General features: G+C 42.2%; 1 protein-coding gene across 7 annotated transcripts in view; it reads left to right on the top strand.

Annotated features, from left to right (window-relative positions):
* The window catches only part of ascc3 (activating signal cointegrator 1 complex subunit 3), a 131061-nt gene that overhangs the window by 33972 nt on the left and 82558 nt on the right, over positions 1–14531 (top strand). For 6 of the 7 annotated variants that reach the window (XM_028978935.1, XM_028978931.1, XM_028978934.1 and 3 more), the window contains exon 5: positions 721–841. In XM_028978935.1, the coding sequence (XP_028834768.1) occupies positions 721–841 (121 nt within the window). Of the gene's footprint in view, positions 1–720; positions 842–8939; positions 9094–14531 lie in introns of those variants that run through there. The other variant, XM_028978937.1, reaches the window with a different exon arrangement.

Here is a 14531-nt window from a genome sequence, read left to right as displayed (position 1 = left end):
ATACTGTCCCTTTACTGATTTACTGATAGCAGTTAACGATACATATATGTACATTTTTTCCGGGAGACTATTTTAACAGTTATGTTCTATTTTAATGCTTATGTTGTTAGTTGTTGAGAATAAGTTAATAATGGTCTGTAAGCATTATTTCTATGAGAGATGCTGGGACAGTGGTGATTTTGGGATAGCAAAATGTTTTGTCTGAAGATTTGTATTGCCTGTTGCACATAACATGAGGATGCTGGTTAGAATTTTTCCCTGTAGGTTCTTTGCAATGCTGGGATTAATTAAACTTTCCAGTTCACTTCTTCTTCTGACATTTTATCCATTTGTTTGAATAATAAAAGATATTCAACGTAAATGCATTATGGATCATAGCTGCCTGTTCTCCTCTAACGGTGCGCTGGTGTCAGCTTGTATAGGTGCTGAGTGCCAGGTGGCTATGATTGGAGTGCTAAACTGTAGATGATAGGCTCTCCACAACTCAAAAATGAGGTGACGGTAATTGCCAGGTTCTCACATTTGGCACAAAGAGAGTGCAATATTTTGTGCTGAGTGACTGCATGTTTATATTTCTGAATTATTTCATTCTGTATTTTGTCTCAGCATTGGTGATGTTTTTTACCCTTGGACGGTTTATTGCAGCTGTGTGAAGTGTAAAATTGGCTACATGAAATGGATTTTCTTCTTTGTTTGTATTTTTCTTGTCTTTTTCCTAAGCTGTTTGAGCTGCTGGGCCCTGAAGGTTTTGAGATGATCGCCATGTTGCTCCAGCGCAGGGCCGATATTGTGGAAGCCCTCCTCTCAGCCCCCTCTGAGAACAGACCCCGCTATCTACCAGGTGAGTTTTTTTTCTCTCAACTATCATCTTACTTTTAAACATTCTGAAGAATAATTACACAACTAATAGACTATTTGGGGTAACATGTATATATTTTATATGAAATATATTTTATTATGTATCTTCTTGTTGTCTAAATATAAAATATGTCTTCTTATATATATATATATATCAATTAGTCCACTGGTTCTTCAGTCTCGCATGACAGAACTAAAAACAAAATGCGTATGTGCTCATTTTTACATCCAATCACCAAGCAACTGCAATGCTTCACACGTTTGGATAATGTTTGAGGGGAGGGAAATTCTCTGGGCGGAAAAAGCATGAGAAATGGGATGTCATAAGGGGAAAAATTCCAGATCCGACTGTCTGAGCTGCCACTCTGAATGGTGAAGCAGAATGGCCAAAGCACTCTTTACACCTATCGCCATTTTTAGCCACTGCAGGATCATAGAACTCGTATTAATGTTAAATAATCTCACAAAGTGACATTTTCATAATAGGAGACCATTAAGAATAGATTTTTTTTCGTCCTTGGTTTGTGACGCTTCCTGGATGGATGGCACCCTAGTATTTGCCTATATTGATCTCCCGGTAGGCTTGGTGTGATTTGAAATACATATTAGTTTACACTGTTCACACTGCAAAAAATTTGGTCAGCCCAAACATCCTCCAAATGTCACCTGATCTTATATGCAGCCCATTTTGGGATTTCCATGTTGTGCAACATTTATATTTATTTTAACAGTATTTAGCTGATGCCCTCTTATCCAGCTCGCCTTATAATCAGTAGTGACAGGGACAGTCCCCCTGGAGACATTCACGGTTAAGTGTTTGGCTCAGGGACACAATGGTAGTAAGCAGACTTTAAACGTATCTGAATTTTTACATTGATGAACTGTGGGGCTGGTGACAAACTCTATTGGAAGCTTTTGAGTAATGCACAAGAGACTCATAATGACGTCTAAAATATTCCACCCAGTGCAAGGACATCAAATATGTGAAATATACAGCATAGTTTTTGGCCTAAGTGATTTTTAATGTTTGTGTATAATTTTTCCTTCACCCCTCCAGTGTTTTCTTTCCCACACTAAAACGGATGAACTAATGGTGCAGAACCTCTGAGACATTCCATCTGAAAAAAATTAGTGTAATGCTCTCTAAAGCTCACAGATATGTCTCCTTTTTCCCTATCTTATTATAGTAATGGCACGGTCTGCTAATTTCTGCTGAGCTGATATGTCAGAAGTTTTAGCTCCTGGTGACAGACTTTTAAAAAGCCTTTTCTCTCCCTTTCATTTCCGTCGCGCTTACACCACTCCCCTCCCCCTTTCCCCCGCCATTATATGCTGCAGCTCGAACTCTTTCCCCTCTCCCTTTTCTCATTGCCTAGCTCTCGCCATCTTTTCATCCTATTCGTTCTCATTCTCTTCTGTTTTAGCTTTGATTGTCAAGCAGCTTGAGACAGGTGCAGACCATTTCCAAAAGACTCTATTAGGGGCAGCTTACTTCATTATCTCACCCGTTTTAACATGGAGAGAGAGAGAGAGAGAGAGAGAGAGAGAGGAACAGAGCAAATGCATCTGCTGTGTCTGAATGACCAGCTCTGTCCCTCTCCATGTACCTAGCCATCCATCCTCAGTACGTAACATCATAAATGACGCTGTATGCAGCAGATGCTGGGTTTTTATAAAGCCGTCTTTGCGCCACACTGCACCAACAACTGAGCATGGTGAGAAAATGGCAGATTTTAGAGCTTGGTCCCTGGCTTATGTTGCATTTTCTGTTCCCATCAACCCCATCATCACTTCCCAATATGGTGTAATGCGACTGTTTCTTTGCTTTCAGCCACACACTGCTCCACTGTCCTTGGTCATTGTCTGGTGGAAGTGACTATGTGATTAAGCCCCATGCAGGGTCCATTCCCCCCCCCTAAAATGACTTCTCTTCATACAGAGGATGGCAAAACTTTGTTCTTGTTAGCTCTTAGATTCAGAAGAAGCTCCCAGGCATCTCATAAATGTGTTTGTGAGGATGGAGGAGGAGAATCTGTCTTAGTGTTTGTCTCTGTATTTGAGGTTCAGATATATACTTTTTTTGGTGAGATTGTACTGTAAATTGAGTCTGCCTAATTATATGTAAGTGGCACTTCAGCTTGTCATATCAGATCACTATGAGGACAGCAGTCATGTAAATTACACATACGCACACGCTTTTTTCCTGTTAATATCAAAGCACTTTTGAGATGGGTGTATTCTCGGTAGAGTTTCAGATGGGAGGCAAAACTAAACCTCAAAGAGCTAAAATTCTGTCTGTGACATGATCGAGATGCAGGTTTAATGTCCTATGCTATAATTGTTGTCAACAACTTGACCAGGTATTTAGCTTGCAAGATATCTGATTTAATTTTCCGTTTTCATTTGAATAGTCTGAACTGGGCATTGCATTTGTTTCATTATTTTACCCTTCTACCCTTGAAGGACTTCATATTGTTGCTTAATAATTATCTTTTAATGTTAACATTACTTATGTCTTACCTACCTTTCTCAAGAGGTTTTTTGTAAATAATCATTTGTGCTTAATGACTTCAATTTTCAAGACTTCTTTATTGCTTTCAGGGTTATCTTATACAAAGTTAATTATCTTGTTGTTTTCCACACATTTCTCCATGTTATGGAACTGTGTTGACCTGATCCCTGTCAGGCTGACCGCAAATAACTGGCTCTGCATCACAAGCTGAAGGTTAACGGTTAATTTTTAAACACTCCAATATTGAGCTCCACCAGGTTGTCTGGCAAAGATGCTGTAAAAGTTTAAAGAGTGCAAGGTCTCTCAAATTGCCTATGAATTTTCCTTGATTAACTTTTCCTATGCTGGAGCCTGCAAACTGGGAAAAAAGGCAAACAGACTGATTGGAAGGCACCTGACTGGCTTCCTTCGAGCGTTACCATAGCGACAACAGGTAGGGGTCAGTATCTAATGATTACATTATCCCTCTCTTTGTCGGATGGTTTTGTCAAGGACCCATTAGTGGTAAACAGGCCAGTCATTGTGTTGGCTGGTTGGCCAACTTCCTACAATTTTAATCATTTGACTTAAGTCTTCAGTGGAGTCCTACACATTTCCAGACAATTCCAGATGCTCTGGTACAATGAACTTCATTTTTTTAGGTCAAACTCTTGCCCATTATGAAGTCATGTATATCCAATTCCTGTGACTTCTTAATTATTTTTCAAGTCAGATTTGGTTCAAAGACTCAAAAAAGGAACAGATAAGAATTTAGTGGTCAAATGTGAAAATTGAGATTTGATTGAATTTAATATGAATTATATAACTCAATTAAATATGCAGAGCAGCATAACAAGGAGGCATTTTTTTCTCTGATTTCTTTGGGTCAACAAGGCTTCATTCTTCAAACATGTAGCTGTCGCTTATAGTCTCCAGTCTCCAGTGAGATCAGTCAAAGACGTATTCAGTGATCTCTAGGAATTTTTAATGGCAGTTTTATAAAACCATTTCCTTCACATTTTGCTTGTTGTGCACTAAAAGTAGTTTTTATTCTGTGCAGCTGTACAGTATGTATAGATTAATAATGTGTATAGGCGGGTTTAGGACATTAAAGTTTGTGCTCAACAGTGGAGTCTGGTTATTTTGGAAGCTCAGGCTCTGGAGGAATAAGTTTGTGTTCTTGTAGCCTTGTGTGAGTCTTGGAGGCTGCAGGAAGAGAGGCATAGTCATTTCAGGAGTCATTTCTGACACGGAGCAAACAACATATCCACGGGTGAGTACAAAGACGGCAACAGTCAGCTGATGGTCAACCGCCGTTCGGCGCTGTGCCATCCTCCAATTTGGAGGCTGTGGATCATGAATTCAGTCTGGACCTGAGTGCAGATGGAATTTCCCATCGTCACTCTACTTCCTTTCTCTTTATTTATTTCTTTCTTCCACTCTCTCTGCAGTGTACAGCATAGCGTGGTAGTAGCCTAGGGATAAGACACTCGCCTATGAACCAGAATACCCAGGTTTAAATCCCATTGTGTCCCTGAGCAAGACACTTAACCCTAAGTTGCTCCAGGGGGACTGTCCCTGTAACTACTGATTGTAAGTTGCTCTGGATAAGGGCGTCTGATAAATGCTGTAAATGTACAGTGGTATGAAAAACTATTTTCCCCCTTCCTGATTTCTTATTCTTTAGCATGTTTGTCACACAAAATGTTTCTGATCATCAAACACATTTAAGTATTAGTCAAAGATAACACAAGTAAACACAAAATGCAGTTTTTAAATGATGGTTTTTATTATTAAGGGAGGAAAAAAATCCAAACCTACATGGCCCTGTGTGAAAAAGTAATTGCCCCCTGAACCTAATAACTGGTTGGGCCACCCTTAGCAGCAATAACTGCAATCAAGCGTTTGCGATAACTTGCAACGAGTCTTTTACAGCGCTCTGGAGGAATTTTGGCCCACTCATCTTTGCAGAATTGTTGTAATTCAGCTTTATTTGAGGGTTTTCTAGCATGAACCGCCTTTTTAAGGTCATGCCACAACATCTCAATAGGATTCAGGTCAGGACTTTGACTAGTCACTCCAAAGTCTTAATTTTGCTTCAGCCATTCAGAGGTGGACTTGTTGGTGTGTTTTGGGTCATTGTCCTGCTGCAGCACCCAAGATCGCTTCAGCTTGAGTTGACGAACAGATGGCCGGACATTCTCCTTCAGGATCTTTTGGTAGACAATAGAATTCATGGTTCCATCTATCACAGCAAGCCTTCCAGATCCTGAAGCAGCAAAACAACCCCAGACCATCACACTACCACCACCATATTTTACTGTTGGTATGATGTTCTTTTTCTGAAATGCTGTGTTACTTTTACACCAGATGTAACGGAACGCGCCCCTTCCAAAAAGTTCAACTTTTGTCTCGTCCACAAGGTATTTTCCCAAAAGTCTTGGCAATCATTGAGATGTTTTTTATCAAAATTGAGACGATCCTTAATGTTCTTTTTGCTTAAAAGTGGTTTGCGCCTTGGAAATCTGCCATGCAGGCCATTTTTGCCCAGTCTCTTTCTTATGGTGGAGTCGTAAACACTAACCTTAATTGAGGCAAGTGAGGCCTGCAGTACTTTAGATGTTGTCCTGGAGTCTTTTGTGGCCTCTCGGATGAGTTGTCTCTGCGCTCTTGGGGTAATTTTGGTTAGCCGGCCACTCCTGGGAAGGTTCACCACTGTTCCATGTTTTTGCCATTTGTGGATAATGGCTCTCACTGTGGTTCGCTGGAGTCCCAAAGCTTTAGAAATGGCTTTATAACCTTTACCAGACTGATAGATTACTTTTGTTCTCATTTGTTCCTGAATCTCTTTGGATCTTGGCATGATGTCTAGCTTTTGAGGTGCTTTTGGTCTAGTTCTCTGTGTCAGGTAGCTCCTATTTAAGTGATTGAAACAGGTGTGGCAGTAATCAGGCCTGGGGGTGACTACAGAAATTAAACTCAGTTGTGATAAACCACAGTTAAGTTATTTTTTCACAAGGGGGGCAATCACTTTTTCACACAGGGCCATGTAGATTTTTTTTCTCCCTTAATAACGTAAACCTTCATTTAAAAACTGCATTTTGTGTTCAATTATGTTATCTTTGACTAATAGGTAACAGTTTTTGATGAGCAGAAACATTTAAGTGTGACAAACATGTGAAAGAATAAGAAATCAGGAAGGGGGCAAATAGATTTTCACACCACTGTAAATGTAAATGAGGAATGTACAGTGGCTCCATCTCTTTGTGTGTCTGCAATTCACTTTCTCCTGCAGTTTACTGTTCAGCTGTCTTGCATTCTCTTTCGCACACGCAAAAAAACAGACGTTGAGAAACAACTAAATAAATAGTCCCTCAATGGGGGACACTAGAATAAAAAGTATTTTAGAGTTTAAATGTAGTTAGGAGAGCTACATCAAAGAGAGGAGGAGAGGATGGAGAGGGGGGCTACCGACGTGACCGTGTCACATACGTGGTGGCAAAGAAAGTAGAGCACTCAGCTTTGAGATGGAAATCACAAGGCAGAGGGGCTGTCAGAGGTGGCATGAAAAATTCAAAAGAACCTTTTGAGAGTTGATGGGCGATCGCTAGGAGCATTGGGATGGACAGTGCTAAAGCTCACTGTGCCGAATGAGATTTTCAGACTTTAGATATTACTGAAAAGAAGAAAGATTAACGCGCTCTCAGTATGTGTTTTCAGGAGGCCTTTTAACAGGAACATGATACTAGCAGCCGAGACCCAGCACCAGTGGGATATTTCATATCCTGCGTTTGTTTCAATAGTTGGACCACAGCAGAAATTGTGCATAAATTAAGGTGAAATTAGTTTGCAGTCAGCTGAGATTAAAGCACTTCCATTCTGCAAGCCTTAATGGTCATTCAGCTGAATATTTCATTGCCTAGACTGGTTGATGAAGTCGAAATGAATCATCAGCATATGCTGAAATTGCATATGTACCTTTAAAAACAGCACAAAGCATATCCCAGTTATAGCCTATGATGAATTTTACATGGGTTCAAAACCATTTTCATACATCTCAGTGCTAAAAAAGGCGCAATTGCTCGTATAAACATTTTATTTAAGGTGGTAAAGTTTGTTAAAATTTACTTGTTAATAATGTATTGAAAGCTAATGAATTTACTAGTTGCACCTTTTGATCCATGCATATGTGCCAGCATGGTTTGTAATGTTTGAATATGTTTGAATAACAGTGGCATTAAAAATGCAATGGATTAGATATTTATTTATTTATTTGTTTGTTTGTTTGTTTGTTTGTTTGTTTGCATTAGCCCAGACAGCATAAAAGTGTGCTTATTATGATATGTGGGTGGTAGTAGCCTAGTGGGTAACACACTCGCCTATGAACTAGAAGACCCAGGTTCAAATCCCACTTACTACCATTGGGTCCCTGAGCAAGACACTTAACCCTAAGTTGCTCCAGGGGGACTGTCCCCTGTAACTACTGATTCTAAGTCGCTCTAGATAAGGGCATCTGATAAATGCTGTAAATGTAAAATGTAAATGTAAATACTTATTATGATATCTTGTACAACCTTGTTTATTGTTATGTCACGTCACTATTCCTAAGTCTAGGGGTCTCAGAAACGCGACAAGGGCGTGGAGAGGAGGAGGTCCACTGTTACACATGCAACCAAACAAACGATACAAACAGTGCTTTTATTTACAGTGTGCCAACAGGTATGATAATACAGCACACTCAGGACAGCTAACAAACATCAAAACAACCTAAAGGATGGGATGGGATGGGATAACAACAGGGATATCTCAAAACACGCACAAGTCAACAAAAAGGGCACATAACAGGCTAACAGCTAACAGGCTAACAACAAAGGGATCTATCACACAAAGCAACAAGACACACGAATGAGATCCCCAACGGAGCTCCATGCAGATCTCTGTGGACCCTGGGGACCTCCCGAAAGCATAAGGGCCTAGCAGATCCTGGGGACCTCCCGAAAGCATAAGGGCCTAGCCGACCCTGGGGACCTTCCGAACACCATCTGAAGTCTCTTTAAATAGGTGGAGGTGACCAATGGCAGATGGAGCTGGTAGGCCTCAACTCCTCCCACGAAGTCAACCTAAAAGGGACAGGACGCAAAAACACGTGGGAGCATACGTCCAGGGACGTAACAGTTATCATTGCATAATATTAATGTAATATCAGCGCATTTAGTAACGCTGGTATTAGCCTTGTATTATTAAAGAAACTAGACAATATTTCATTATTTTCGTCTCTTGCAATTAATATGACTGCCAACATTTACATTTATGGCATTTATCAGACGGCATCTATATTGCTCAAGGACACAATGTTAGTAAGTGGGGCTTGAACCTGGGTCTTCTGGTTCATAGGCAAGTGTCTTACCCACTACCACCAACCAGGTTAATTCAGCAATGATTAGAAATGTGGTGTTTTAGAAATGGTATGTCTGACTAATGTACAGTTTAATGCACAGTTTAACACAAATCCACAATGTTTTTTGTATATTTCAGTTAAAAGCTGTTCCTTCACACTGGGGCAGAATGACTCACTGAGCCATTTAGCAGTTCAAGGCTGTTACGTGTATGGAAGCAGGAAGTGATCACACTGTGATTCTGTCTAATCTCTGTGATTCAGAGTACACGTTTGCTGTGTACAGGGACCAAAGGGACGATATATTTTTCTCTATTTGCTCTCGAAAATGAGCCACTTTACACAGAAGGTGAGACAGTGTTGAAAAAGTGCATTTGTTTTGACTCTTTAGAAACAAAAGCTTGGTGCATTAATTTTTTTCTTTTTCTCTTCCTGCTTGAGTGTATCTGCCCTTTGAACTCTGTGAAGGCTACATTGAAGGCCACATTTTTGTAGTGCATTAAAGTAATAGACCATTGTAGTTCACGGTCAGTCTCCTCCACAGCAGTGGTGACCTTATGTACTTCAGCATATTGCTGGCTGTTATGGTATGATATGGGGCATTGGTGGACTAGCAAGTAAAGAAATCGAAAATCGGAAGGTTGCACGTTCAAATCCCTAATCGCCAAGGTGTCAAGGTACCGTCCCCAAACACTGCTCACCAGGCGCCTTTCATGGCTGCCCACTGCTCACCAAGGGTGATGGTTAAATGCAGATGACACACTTCGTTGTGTCACTTTCAGTTCTTCAGCTAAATAGCGAGAAATAAATAAATAAGCATCTACCAGTAGGATTTTCTGTTAACCTGTTCAAATGATTTCAGCTCGTATTCTGTCAGGCTGTCAACGTTGACGAATGACTGACTGAAACCAGTTGAAACTTGTGTAATGTTATTTAAAATAAGGTTAAATCAGCTGTATCTGATTTGGGTAAACTCTACTATGAGCAAGTGGGTAGAGTAGGCCAAAAGTATGAGTAGCATTACTCCAATAAAAATACATGTAAACCTGTCACAGCAATTTCAGGCATTCTGATAATATTAATTAGTTTCACCTCTAACTACAAATTTTGCACAGTACATATGGTCAAATAAATCAGTCAAAAAAATCAGTCAAATCTATAATACCAACTACATTAGTAGAACTACTGTTCTTTCTTACATGTTTGGCTGTATTTATAAGACAGTTACGTAATCCAAAACAGTTTGGTTCTTACTGTATTACTGTATTACTGTATTCTTACTTTATTAGAAGAATTTATTAGAGCTAGTATCCAGGTGTCAGGATTCGCGTCACCTGGAGACATCACCTGTGCATAATCAGGACAGCTTTTAAAAAACCCTGTGGTTCCACCCATCAGTAGCGGCGGCATTTTCGTGAATCCTGTAGTGGACCTTGCAACTGTTCTCTTGTTAATTTGAGCGCTGGAGGGACGCCCGTGGGGTCGGGTAGATCCGTGGTGAGATGCGTTGGGACCGGGATACGACCCCCGCCTACTGGTAGAGTGATTTCTTCCCAGTGATGCGTCAAGTGGCAAGTGGCAAGTCCCGAGATCCGGGATGACTCACGTGGCTTCCGGGGGGAGATGAAGACGAGGGAGACACGGACTACAACGATGACGCAAGTTGGGAGATTTGTGCCGGGATGACTCCGCCCATCGCTCCCATCCAGGATTGTCACAGGGTCCGTGGGGACCCACGTCACTTCCAGTGGTGTGAGGACAGCGACGCAGGGCTAAGCTGGAGGAAGAGGGCGATGGGAAGTCAACAGACAGCAACTGCGCTGCTGGGACTGCCTCACGGGGAATCCGCCTCTCCAGCTTCGGTCGCAGACACGCCTTCCCTCTGCCCGGACGTTTCCCAGCTGAACGGCAGTGCAGCACCAGTGCCCCCTTCTGCTGTAGAGGACGTCCACCACCCTCCATGCCACACACCCACCACCATCTCCAGTAACGCGCCCAGCCCTGTGTGGGACATTCCCAGTGGAGCAGCAGGTACACAGTCCTTTATAACATCCTGTGGCGTGAACTTTGCTGCTCTTCCCTTCCTCTCAGACGAGGACAAGATCACCATCATCCTCACACATCTGACTGGGTCAGCATGGGGCTGGAGCGCAGCCCTTTGGCAGCAGGGAGAGATGGACATGATGCGTTTTCGGGACTTCCTGGAGAGACTGTGGGCGGAGTTTGATCAGCTAGAGCCTGAGCCAGCGATCGAACCCTGCCCCACCACCACACCTAGCGCCAGTCAGGATCCTATGCAAGAAGACCTAGCACTGGTGGGTGGCGAGAGGGTCGCACCTCCTGTGATCCTGACTGTGCCCCCTAAGGATGTCCCGGAGAGCCCAGAGAGGAAATCAGATGACCCTCTCTTCTGTCTGTCTCTGTCTGTGTGTGCATGTCTGTGGTGTCCGTATGTCGCCCCCACTTCCCCTCTTTATGTCCACCAGTTTGCGACCCACCAGTGGGGTCAAACACCAGGGAGGAAGCTCCCGACCCGACTGCACTGGTCTAGGATGAGGTGGATGAGCCCCAAGGCACCCCTAAGTCCAGCCGGGGCGGTGTTCCCCCAAAGATTTTTTTTTGGGGGGGGGGGTCAGTTCGGTTTGGGGGCTCCTCCTGAGGAGAGGGTGGGTGTTGAAGCGACAGAACTGGGTCCTCCAGTAGCCGGTAAGGAGGGCGGGCCAGGAATGGGCCTACGTCCGCCCTCAGAGGGGCGGAGCGCCACAGAGCCTCTTGGAAGGCATGAGGACCCAGCTGGGATAGGCAGGAAGAAGGCCTGCTTATCCCAACAGACGCAGAAGGGACTGGCCGGAGGGTCTGGCAAAGCCCTCACACTGGCACCAGGGACGTGCAGCGAGAGGGGCTGCATGTACCCAGAAGGCACCAATGGTTGCATCAATGGTGCAGTAAATGGTTGCCGGAGGGTCCGGGACCGCCTCCCTGCGCGGGGCAGGGAACGATGCTGGAAGCATCAGAGGGGACGTGCGGAGACAGGGCATAAATAATTAATAGTTTCCTCAAGTTCTTTGAATTGTGTTGTGCTTCTGCTTAACAAAGATGAATGTATTCACGCTCATGTCAACTGGTTTCATGATAAACGTTTGACTGAATGAAAGAAGAGCTGAATCAGGTTTACAGCAAAATCTTTCAAATGCAATAAAAAACGTTTAAATGGACCTTTCTGCTATGAGTCTCTCTCACCAGATGGTATGTGTAGGTTGACCTGGTTAAAATGTGAGTGACACAAGTTAACGTGGGTGTTCCCCCATTAAATATAAATGTGCTGCAGGAACTCGTCCATATAACGTAGATTTGCTTGATTTCTATGTTTACTGACATATTATGTTTATTCTATGCTGCATGGCTATTTTGCATGATAGTTGTACCAGTCATGGCAGTAACAAGGGAGGTGTGTGTTTAAGTCCTGGTTGGTCACAGCCTTCTGGATTCCTCTGAAAGTACAAAGATATGCACATTTGTTGATGCTGAATTGGCCCTGTGCTATGTAGGTTTGTGTTTGGAGGATTTTTTTTTTGTGCAATCAAACTCGCAGGTTTGTTGTCATCAACTGTAGCAACGGTTAACCTATCCCAGCAATATGAATTCAAGGCATAAATATCCCTTGAACATGGTGTCAGTCAGTCATTGGATAATGCACTTTTCCCCTTTGCTTCTCCTGTGATAGAAAAGCAGTAGTGGGGCAGTGGTGGCCTAGCGGTTAAGGAAGTGGCCCCGTAATCAGAAGGTTGCCGGTTCGAAGCCGCTGAGGTGCCAGTGAGCAAAGCACCGTCCCCACACATTGCTCCCTGGGTGCCTGTCATGGCTTCCCTCTGTTCATTAAGGTTGATGGGTTAAATGCAGAGTACACATTTCACTATGTGCATGTGTGCTGTGCTGCTGTGTATCACAATGACAATCACTTCACTTAAAAAGGCATCTAGGGTATTCACAAGTCAATAACATTATTTGAATATTATTGGGAATTACAGAAATTAATTTTATTGTTTATTTAAGTGTTTGCATTCTGGGACTGTTAGTAGGGTTTTGGTCATGAATTATGAAAGAAATTGTGGCTTTGTATAAAGTTATAAAGGGGTTTTGCATTCTGTGGTAAATTTAAGTTAAGTTAAAAATCTTTTTTGTCACCACCCTAGTGAACACGTACAGGGCAGAATGTCACAATGCCTATGGCCTCTGTGTTGAAACATAGCATTATCAATAGCAAAGATTGTCAAGGCAGTGAGAAAAAATACCTGTTTTGAAGAAACAGTGTTTATGGTTTGCCACATTTCATGGAGAAATATAAATGGCACCTAACATAAGGAATGGTCTCAACAATGTATTACAATAACTGGTCTATTGGTACTAAAATTTGTATTGATAGTAACAAAGCTGGCAGCCAAACATGTGCCACAGAAAATGTTTCCAGATAAACTTTACAAGTAGCTTTAAACCTGCTTTCATTAATACTTTCGAGCCTCAAATTGGAATCCTCCTACAATTGAGGCAAAATGATTGATTTTCTCCATGAGAAAGACTTTTAATACGTTTTTATTTTGGAAACAAATAATCTATAAATAACAATGTCCTTTAAGGTTAATTAGGATATTTTGTTGATAATTCGAGTTGAAACAAGAAAGGGCAAAAATTATATATCTAAAATTATTAACCCCCTGGCCATTAATATAGTGTACCCTTTCTGAGCCACAATGTCTTAAAGTAGTTATTTACTAGGCTGGCACAGGTCTCTTGGGGTATTTTGGCCCATTCTTCCATTGCAAATTGTTCTAGATGGTTCAAATTGCAAGGATTCACAAAAGGATTGAGCTCTGAACTATGTGGCCACTCCAGGATCTTGGTTTTGGTATCCTCGAGAAACTGTTGGACTCATTTCAATGTATGCTTTGGTCATTTTCTTGTTGGAAGGCCCAGCGACAACCTAATCCTAGAGTACCATCAGATTTTTTCATAATCTCCTTAAAAATGTCAACATAATTTTCCTTTTTCATGACACCATGCACCTGAACAAGGCTCACTGTGAAGAGAGAGGGAGAGAGAAAGGAAGGGGGGCACAAAACATTTACATTACATTTACATTTACAGCATTTATCAGACGCCCTTATCCAGAGCGACTTTCAATTAGTAGATACAGGGGCAGTCCGCCTGGAGCTCATGGAGTGTCTTGCTCAGGGACACAATGGTAGTAAGTGGGATTTGAACCTGGATCTTCTGGTTCATAGGCCAGTGTGTTAACCACTAGGCTACTACCACCCAAAACAAACAAGTTCTGTAGGGACACTGGCATTATATTGTGTATAGTTTGTGGACTGTGTGTTCCTCCATGGGACTTCCTTTTATCAGAGCTGACGAGACTGGAATTAGCTGCCAACCCCAAATACACATGGTCTAGCTTTTCTGTCCACAACACAGGTGCTGTACTTCTGCCGGGGCAGTAATATGGGTGGATGCCCAGTGCGCATTGTGACATATATACGTACACACACTAGTCAAAAGTTTGTTCACACCTTCTTATTCAATGTTTTTTTTTATTTGATACGTTGTAGATAAGATATCCAAACTAGGAAGGAAGCGATTATTTATTAAACAAAAAGTCAGAATAGGCTGAAACTGAACTGCCACACGGTGGCCAAGACAATACAGCGGTTTAACAGGACAGGCCTCGCTATACAAGTTGAGAGCCCGTGCTCAACATCATATCCAGAGATCCTTTAAAAATAGACGTATGAA

Source organism: Denticeps clupeoides, chromosome 5, assembly GCF_900700375.1.
Source record: "Denticeps clupeoides chromosome 5, fDenClu1.1, whole genome shotgun sequence".
Taxonomy (NCBI): Eukaryota; Metazoa; Chordata; class Actinopteri; order Clupeiformes; family Denticipitidae; genus Denticeps; species Denticeps clupeoides.
This window is presented reverse-complemented; position numbering and strand designations above follow the sequence as displayed.